This window comes from Wyeomyia smithii, chromosome 1 (assembly GCF_029784165.1).
Source record: "Wyeomyia smithii strain HCP4-BCI-WySm-NY-G18 chromosome 1, ASM2978416v1, whole genome shotgun sequence".
Classification (NCBI taxonomy): domain Eukaryota; kingdom Metazoa; phylum Arthropoda; class Insecta; order Diptera; family Culicidae; genus Wyeomyia; species Wyeomyia smithii.
Window position 1 is genome coordinate 30490493 of NC_073694.1, and position 8715 is coordinate 30499207.

The 8715-nt window shown below is 44.8% G+C and overlaps 1 protein-coding gene across 2 annotated transcripts; it reads left to right on the plus strand.

Annotated features, from left to right (window-relative positions):
* The first annotated feature begins 241 nt into the window (after positions 1–241).
* LOC129727572 (intraflagellar transport protein 140 homolog) lies at positions 242–5308 on the plus strand. Of its 2 annotated transcripts, XM_055685541.1 has the most exons (5): positions 242–521; positions 576–788; positions 843–1438; positions 1498–2501; positions 2559–5308. In XM_055685541.1, exons 2-5 carry the CDS (start codon positions 642–644, stop codon positions 5234–5236), a joined length of 4425 nt encoding a protein of 1474 aa, XP_055541516.1. In that variant the 5' UTR covers positions 242–521; positions 576–641; the 3' UTR covers positions 5237–5308. The 2 variants fall into 2 exon arrangements, with proteins under 2 accessions (XP_055541516.1, XP_055541505.1); XM_055685530.1 differs by having other exon boundaries at positions 242–788.
* Positions 5309–8715: the final 3407 nt, after the last annotated feature.

The following is an 8715-nucleotide window of genomic DNA, read 5'->3' on the forward strand; positions in this document are numbered from 1 at the left end:
TCAATAGAACCCGCATCAATTTCAAAGACTTTTTTGAGAGCCCTGTTTAATATATAAAATGATAGTTGTTGAATAATAATAAGCTTTTCAAAAACAAAAAAAAAATATCATTATTAAAACTTATAGGTCACGCACCTGTGCGCTAACTGAGGACCCCTTGGTTGATTTAACCGAACAGTAAATTGTTCCTCACCTTCTCCTTCTTCCAACTGCTGAATTGTGCAGTTTTTTGTTGTGAGAGTGTAGCCTGACGAGGTTCGGGCGATTTCATCAGAAGACAGTGCAGAAGTTATTAATCAATCAATCAGCAAAATTATGGAATTTGTGTTTTACGTACCAATAAAAATATATGAACATTGTATTAACATTTTTTTCTAAGCCTGACGGTTAATATAATGAACGCAACAGGTTGTAAACAAAGCTGACCTTGAGACACGATACACAGGTGTGTGTGTGTTTACCTTACCTGTCGACAAGCGCTTGTTGATTATCGAAGCACCGCTACGGACGCCATGGAAACGGTTTGTTGTGCATTCCCCTGGTAAACATAAGTGATTTATATGAATGAAATCTAGCTCGCGCACAGTTCAGTTCCGTTGGATCGATAGAAATTTTCACCATTCGAGAGCCACCTCAGCAAGATGACACTGTATTTCGACACGAAGGTTCAATTTTTGGACAGTGAAGCTATCAGTACCGTTAGCAGTTGGCACCAGAATGAGCCCATCTTCGCGGTGGCTTCCTACAGCCACGAACGGGGAGGTTCCGTTACAATCTTCGATGATGCGGTAATTTTACAGCAGGGTTAAATTTGAGCGTTAACTATCTTTGTTATTTTGTAGGGAATCCCGCTAAGAAATGTGACCTACCCGGTACATTCGACGTCACAGGCTACCGTTCTTACGTGGCACCCGGAGAGGAAAATCCTCCTTAGCGGGTGGGAGAATGGAGAGATCCACGCATGGTACGAGGGGAAGCGCGATTTCACCACGATCAGTGGACCGCACAAATCGCCGATCATGCTGCTGGAGTTCAGCGAAAAAGGCGGCCGTGTCATTACGGCCGATGCGATGGGCGTACTGACGGGATGGCGCTACGATGGACACGGCCAGTTTTTGACCATGTTTCATCACGATTTGCGGGACCCACTGCTGCATATTACTTTCCGCCGGTCGGTGGAAAGTGCCAGCAATCGCGAGTTGACTAATCTTGCCCGAGCTGCAGTGGCCGGTGACGAGGCGGCGCTGGATACGCTAACCACTTGGCGGCCGAGAACGGCCGTACGAAATTTGGCCCACTCTAGTTTGCAGGATAACTATTGTTTCTACGCTTGTACCCAAGCTGGTTATTTGTACTACATTAACCAGCAGGGAACGTGCACGGAAATCATCCGAACTGACAGCATACCCATCGTGCAGATTCTGTGGCATCCGAAGCAGTGAGTATTTTATTTAATGACCCATTTTCACCGTAGTGTTAAACTAAACTTTTCCACAGAGATTCAATCGTACTCTTGCTGGAGGACATCACCATCGGCCACTACGAGGTAGACGGCAGTGGACAGATCACAGAGCTGGATCGCGTCAAATTTTCCGGTTCGGTAAAGGCATCCGGTTACAAGAGTGCTATCACATGGGTAGCTGGAGTAGGTGCTGCTCTCGCCATTCTGACGGGCGATCTGTCCGTTCGAATTTGGGACATTGATAGTAATGATAATTATGTACTGGCGATGGAGCTCGCCAGTGCTGATGGAAATAACCTGCCGGCCGCCAGATTAGGTCCAGCGGTTGAGGTGTTTACCTGTGTTGCTTACTGCAAAGATAACCAAACTTTGAGCGCAGGCACGAATCAGGGAAACTTGTACACCTGGCGGAGGTTGAATGTTAACAGATCCTACGAATATCCGGAGCGCCAGTGGCAGCTGACAAATGTTACACCGGTTCGTGGAACTATAAAAAGTCTCACCTGGGGCATAACGGACACCAATCGACCCTGCATGATGGTGAACTGTCTATCGAGTGTGTTCATCCTGAAGGAGCAAGCACTGCTAGCTTGTCACACGCGAACCCTGTGGGGCACCCAGAAAAAGTCAAACGAACTGCTGCTAGTGCAGCAGAATTTGACCGCTTCTTCGACAGCCGCGGGTGGCGCCACCGAGAGGCGTCACACATCGGTGATGAAAAGCGATAATTCCATCATCCATCTTGCGCTGAGCGAAATAAATCTTGTCGTAACGAATGGCCGCACGGCTGCCGTCTATCGGGTGGGCAGTACCGGCAGTGGTACTTCCGTCATTTCCTCATCAAGCGGCGGTGGAGGCACCACTAGTGGTGGGGAGGATGTCGATGCACTATCCATCACGCATGTCGGCAGTTTCGGCGTTGATTGCGTTGCGATTTTCCTCTACGAGCAGAACTTGGTGGCGCTCGGCCCCGAGCAGGTTAAGATTTATTCGCTCAGCGGGGTCGTACTGCAGGAGATATTCTTCAATGATAATGAAGGTGAGTATTATATTATAGTAAGCGGTTTTTTCTTATGACATCTTCCTTCAATCGTAGGCAAACCGATTGGCGCCGATCTTCTGGGACCGTTTTTGACCCTTTTCACTTTGAATGGTTACGTTAAGTTGTTCGATATTTCACGTCACGAGTTGAAGTTGATTCAACCGTCGAAATCGGCGTACGATTTATTCGAAAAGTTTGGTGAAATAATTGCAGCCAAAAGCAATGCCACGGGAACACATCTAGCTCTGACCATCGCCAACGAGCAACTGCTGCCGGATGGAAAACTGTACCTGTGGAATTTAGAGAGCAATCAGATTAAACACTACGAGTTCACCAGTAAAACCGATTCGGACGCGATCGTCCAATACATGCCGATTAGCTTCTACTGGGATTCGGACGATCCGCGAATGCTAGCTTGCGAGGCGAAACCTATTGGCGGACCAGCGCAGAAAGCTGCTGGCAAGAGTGGCAATATTCCAGAATCCCAAATCCACCTCCTGTTTGTAGATCAAAAGTCTCACCTCAAAGAACTTGAACTCATAGAACTTGGCAGCGGAGAGCAATTGATTAACTTATGCATTCCACATGTAGTAATTTTAAAGCTCAATCAAATTGAACTGCTTCCGCTCAGAGACTTCAAAGGTTTGGAGCACTGCGATGTGATCACTCGAAATATGGTCCTAAACTTTAGCCTCAACGTCGCACAGGAAAACATGGATCAAGCCTTTAGTTGCATTCGTTCCCTAAAATCGGACACGGTTTGGACCAACCTAGCAAAGCTGTGCGTACACACGGGGCGCCTGGATGTGGCGAAGGTTTGCCTCGGTCACCTAAAAATGGCTCGATCGGTTAGAGCACTCCGAAAAGCCATGGAAGACGACAGCTTAGAGCATGAATGTCGAGTCGCGATCCTGGCCATTGAGCTAAACATGATACCGGAAGCGGAGGCTCTTTACAAAAAAGTTGGTCGATACGATTTGCTCAACAAACTGTATCAAGCCGCCGGACGTTTCGAAGAGGCACTGGAAATAGCGGAACACCTAGATAGAGTGCATCTAAAAAACACCTACCATAAGTACGCTGAATGGTTAAAAGAAAACGGCAAAACTCAAAAGGCTATTCAATACTACGAAAAAACCAACACCTTAATGCATAACGTCAGCCAACTGCTAATGGACGACCCCGTGGCGCTGAAAAAGTACATGCAATCCACGAAAGACCCTGAGCTGCTCAAGTGGTGGGCACAGTACATCGAAAGTAGCGGCGATATGGAAGGGGCCTTCAAAGTGTACCAAAAATCGGACGACTGTTTCTCACAGGTTCGTATCCTATGCTTTATCGGTCAGGTAGGAAAAGCGGATGAAATAGCCCGTAACAGTGGCGATCGTGCCGCCTGCTATCATCTCGCGAGATACTACGAAAATTGTGGCAAATTCACCGAAGCGATTCAGTTTTACACACGAGCCCAAACCTACGGTAACGCGGTCCGCATTTGCAAGGAAAACGACCTGCAGGATGATCTGTGGACGGTAGCTTGTATAGCCCGGTCGCGGGATAAAGCTTCTGCGGCGGCGTACTTCGAAGAAAGCGGAGACTTTCGCCGCGCGGTTGAGCTGTACCATCGGGCCGGAATGCTTCACAAGGCGGTCGAGATGGCATTCAAGTCACAGCAACCCGAATCACTGCAGGTGATTGCTTCCGAGTTGGATGCCAACTCCGATCCGGAGTTGGTCAGCCGCTGTGCCGACTTCTTCATTGGAGTCGAACAAAACTACAAGGCAGTCCAACTGTTGGCAACGACCCGTCAACTTGAACGGGCCTTACAAGTAGCGGCCGAACATTTCGTCCCGCTAACGGAAACGCTAGCAGAACTCTTGACACCCACGAAAAATGAAGTTCCGGAAGATTCACGAGTCAAAATATTGATTCAACTTGGAGAGATTCTCCAAGAGCAGGGCGACTATCATTCGGCAACTAAAAAATTCACCCAAGCTGGCGACAAAATACGAGCGATGAAAAGTTTGCTCAAATCGGGTGACACCGATAAGATCATATTTTTCGCCGGTATGTCACGACAGAAGGAAGTGTATGTCATGGCGGGTAACTATTTGCAAGCGCTAAATTGGCAGAGTGACTCCAAGATCCTTAAAAACATTGTAACCTTCTACACCAAAGGGCAAGCTTACAATCAGCTGGCAAATTTCTACGCTAATTGTGCGCAGGCTGAGATCGATGAATTTCGCGATTATGATAAAGCTTTAAAGGCTTTACAAGAGGCAGCCAAATGCCTGTCCCGAGCTACACCTCCATCGCAGAAAATCAACGAAACACTGCAGCAAGCGATGATGGAAGTTAGGAAGGTAATCGATCTACAAGACGCTATCGAGCGGCGCGAGTTCCTAGCGGCAATCAAAATTCTGAAAGTCAAACTCGAAGAACCGATTGCCCCACCCGTTCAAGTGTGGGACCTGCTGGCCATGTTGATCGAATGTTTAATCTCGACAAGCCAATACTCGGAAGCGTTATTCCACGTGAAGACACTGGCACAGAAGAAAATCGACTGGTACCAGCAGGAACTGGTTGAAAAAAGTTTGCTGGATAAGTTGGTAGCCGAAACGGGGGTCAATCTGGAACCGTACGCCAACCCGGGCCGGGTACAGCGACCGCTGACTTCTTCGACGGTGACCATGGAAAGTGAGGAGGAAGAAATTCAGGAGGAGTTTGAGCAGTGAAATCAGTTTTAGGTGAAGTAAATTAGCAGTACATGAAACCAATATTTATTATTTATTGAATAAAATTTTAGACAGCACAATTTGTTCTGCATTTTTTTTTATTCGAAATGATGACTAGTAAATTAAACTTAATCAAATGCTGATTCAAGTAAATTTAAGAAACGGATGTGTAGTGAAGGAAGTAATAACGTTAGCTTCTAAATTAAAAACATAATCGTAAATTCTGTTCGAAAAAGGACAAAACATTTTAATGTCCAGAAAAAGCAGAAACAAATATGACACTAAGAAGACAAAAAATATGATTCCGAACCAAGATCAATTTTACTTCAAACATCAAAACAGAAAATGATTCCAAATTGAACAGCAAAAGTGTACCCAAAATTGTTTCATTTTGAGATTAGAAAAAAAGGGTAAAAAAAGCTCCAAAAGAGAATAATCACAAGTTGAACTTAGAATAGGAAAAAAAAACTTTCATACACAAAAAAAATGATTACAAATTTTGCTTGAAATAGTCACAAAAGCTTCAAAAGGCAAAAAATAACAAAACGATTCTCAGAACTTTTCAGTCCCCTGAAAATAAAAAAAAAAATCCGAATTTAGCACAAAATAGCTCAAAGAACAAGGCAAGAAAAGACCGAAAAGAAACTGTTCCAATCATACTCGGAATAGCTAAAAAGACACAAAAAAAAAACAAAGGATTCCAAAATGAGCTCAAAAAACACCTCTAAAGCCCGACACAAGAAATGATCCCGGATTGAGCTCAAAACTTTTCTAAGCTTAAATTAGACTAAAAATTTTAACTATGAATAAAGTGAAAACATTGCTAAAAACCAGGAAAAAATATTAAATGTCACAAGTTAAACTCAGAGAAGAGGAAAAAAAGTCTCCAAATACTTTAAAAGAAAACGATTCCAAATTCAGCCCAGAATAGCGAAACGTAGAAGCGCCGACAATAAACTCAAACTGAGCTTAGAAAGAACTAGGATTCGACTGTAAAAACTTTCGAGGCATAACCTTCCTCAAATCCATATTCAAAATTCTATCGCATTCTGTTCCATACACTGAAGCCGTTATAGGAAGCCTCTGCTAGTGAATACCAGTACGGTTTCCAAGCAGGACAATCTACAACGAACCAAATGTTCATTTTGAGGCAGATCCTCAACAAGTTTCGAGAACACAGTTTGCAGCCACATAATCTGTTAATAGGTTTCAAGGCGGCGTACGACTTAGTGAAACGCACCGAGTTGTGCCAGATTATGCTTGAACATGGTTTCCCAACAAAACTGATTTAGTTGAGTCGTGTGAGCTTCGACGGTTCGCACCAAGCGTCAGGACAGCAGGAGATTTTCAGACGCGTTTGTGACGTTAGATGGTCTGAAGCAACGGGACGGACTCTAAAACATGCTGTTCAAAATAGCCTTGAAATGTGCTGTACGAAGGACAGGTGTGCATCATCACGAGATTTTACATGCTTCTTGGTTTCACGGATGGCATCGATGTCAATAGTGTTACTTGTAGAGCTGTGGAAGATGCCTCTACGGCTCTCAGAAAGGTGTACAAGGTGGCCTGCAGAGAACGTTGTGGTCCTACGGGCGTTGGTGCTGCGGTGGTGATACATTCGAAGTGGTTGATGAATATGTTTATCTTGCTATCCTCGTAACGTGTGGTAACGAGGTGAAAACACGGATTGCGTAGTCAGTTCAGGCCCCGCAGCACGCAATTTGAGCTCTACAAGACGCTGATCCTCCCAGTGACGCTCTATGGACATGGCAGACGCATGAATCATGATCATTTTCAAGGTGATAAAAAAGGCAGGTTACAGGGGAGGGGGTCTGCAGGGACCCGGATAGAGACCGATAAACTTTGAGGCAGACCCAGGCCCCATGCGTTGGATGTATCGACGAGGGTGCTCGATCAGCGGAAGCCTGTAGAGGAGCAACTCAAGACCTAGTTTTATGATGGCGTATTGTGGTTTCGGCATAGGATCCATAAAGGTAAAAGTGAGTATTGATAAGGAAACACCAAAATTTGATATTGTTTGCACTGTATTTTTATCGCTGCCAGTTTACCGAAAATTGGAAAAAATGCCGTTACCCTAAAGCAACTTGCGAATTGACTTTGCGCAAGCACCTGGAAAATCTTCGGGAGACCAGAAAACTTGAAATCGTGCAGTCAACGGTGACTCGTGTCATTAAACGTTACTAAGAAAGTCTGAGCATCGAACGGAAGAAGTTATGCGGTCAGATCAGATGTTCACAAGCGTGTTGTGTTGTCGGTCAGGGATGTGGCCAAAAATTTGAATCTGTTCAAGTCTTTCGTTCAATGAGCCTAAGATTGGGAAAAACTGCATACCTACAAATGCCGAACGGCAACTTACGGTGGAAAAGTCTTGGGCTCGGAAACTATACACCCAGATGCTGACGAAGCCTCATAAGTCTCATCTTACGTCAAGGCGGATTCCAGCAGTCTCCCGGGCTACTGTTCTTTACTGCCCACTACAAGTTTGATGTTCCGGAGGAAGTAAGGAAGCAGAATCTTTCAAAGTTTGTCAAATACCTGATTCGGCCAGCGATCTACTCATATGGTGCACCGTTCGTGACTACCGGAACGGTACCTCAAGTAGTGTCTACAAAAGCGTCTGCTTCCTCTGTTGATGCAACACGAGAGACCTACGATCTTCCGACCGGATCTAGCTTCGTGCCACTATTCAAATTATGCCCTGAAGTGATACGAATTCAACGGGTTTACTTTCATACCCAAAGATATGAACCCCCCCAACGCACCGAAACTAAGGCCTATCGAAAAATACTGGGTTATTATGCAACATGCCCTACGAAAGCATCCCAAGGAGGTCAAATCTGATGAGAAAATGGAAAAAAGTTGGTTTCCGTTCAGGCCTTACTCTCGTGAATCATAATCACCTGACAGCCCGCTCGAATTTGTTGTGTGGATTTCGCGCTGTAAAGGCTGTCATTAGCGACAGCTTGGAAGAACCAACAGACATAAGGAGATTAAAAATAACAGCCCATTTGTCATTGCATGTATGTGCTGTCGTCTGTGGCTGTCGGGCTGTGTACCGATCGTATGGGGAGCAGGAAGAGCTGTGCAATACAGTGAGAGCCGAATTAGTTTAAATTTGCTGTCACGGAAAGACAGTCATTTTCAGAAACCTGGACTTTTAAGAAGTGGGGTAAAACGGCCCTTGAAAATGATATGTCCAAAAACGCCCAAATTCTATAAGGTGCATTAAATCCTGCTAGACTTGATGGATTTTTTTAAAACATTGTGGTATTATTATTCTACACTAAGAGTATTTCAAAATGCATGGTCACTATATGGCAAAGAGGTAACATGACGAAAAAAATGCATTTTTCTTTTCAAAATGGTCAATTTTCATCTGACTCTTATCAACATCGCTAGAAAAAATCTGAATATAGCGTTTAGTAGAGCAACTCAAGAGCCCTTTTTTTAAATTTGTT

Coding starts and splice junctions, on each gene's coding strand:
- LOC129727572 (XM_055685530.1), top strand. CDS start 642: ATGACACTGTATTTCGACACGAAGGTTCAATTTTTGGACAGTGAAGCT. Junction 789..842: donor TTACAATCTTCGATGATGCG/GTAATTTTACAG, acceptor GTTATTTTGTAG/GGAATCCCGCTAAGAAATGT. Junction 2,502..2,558: donor ATTCTTCAATGATAATGAAG/GTGAGTATTATA, acceptor CTTCAATCGTAG/GCAAACCGATTGGCGCCGAT.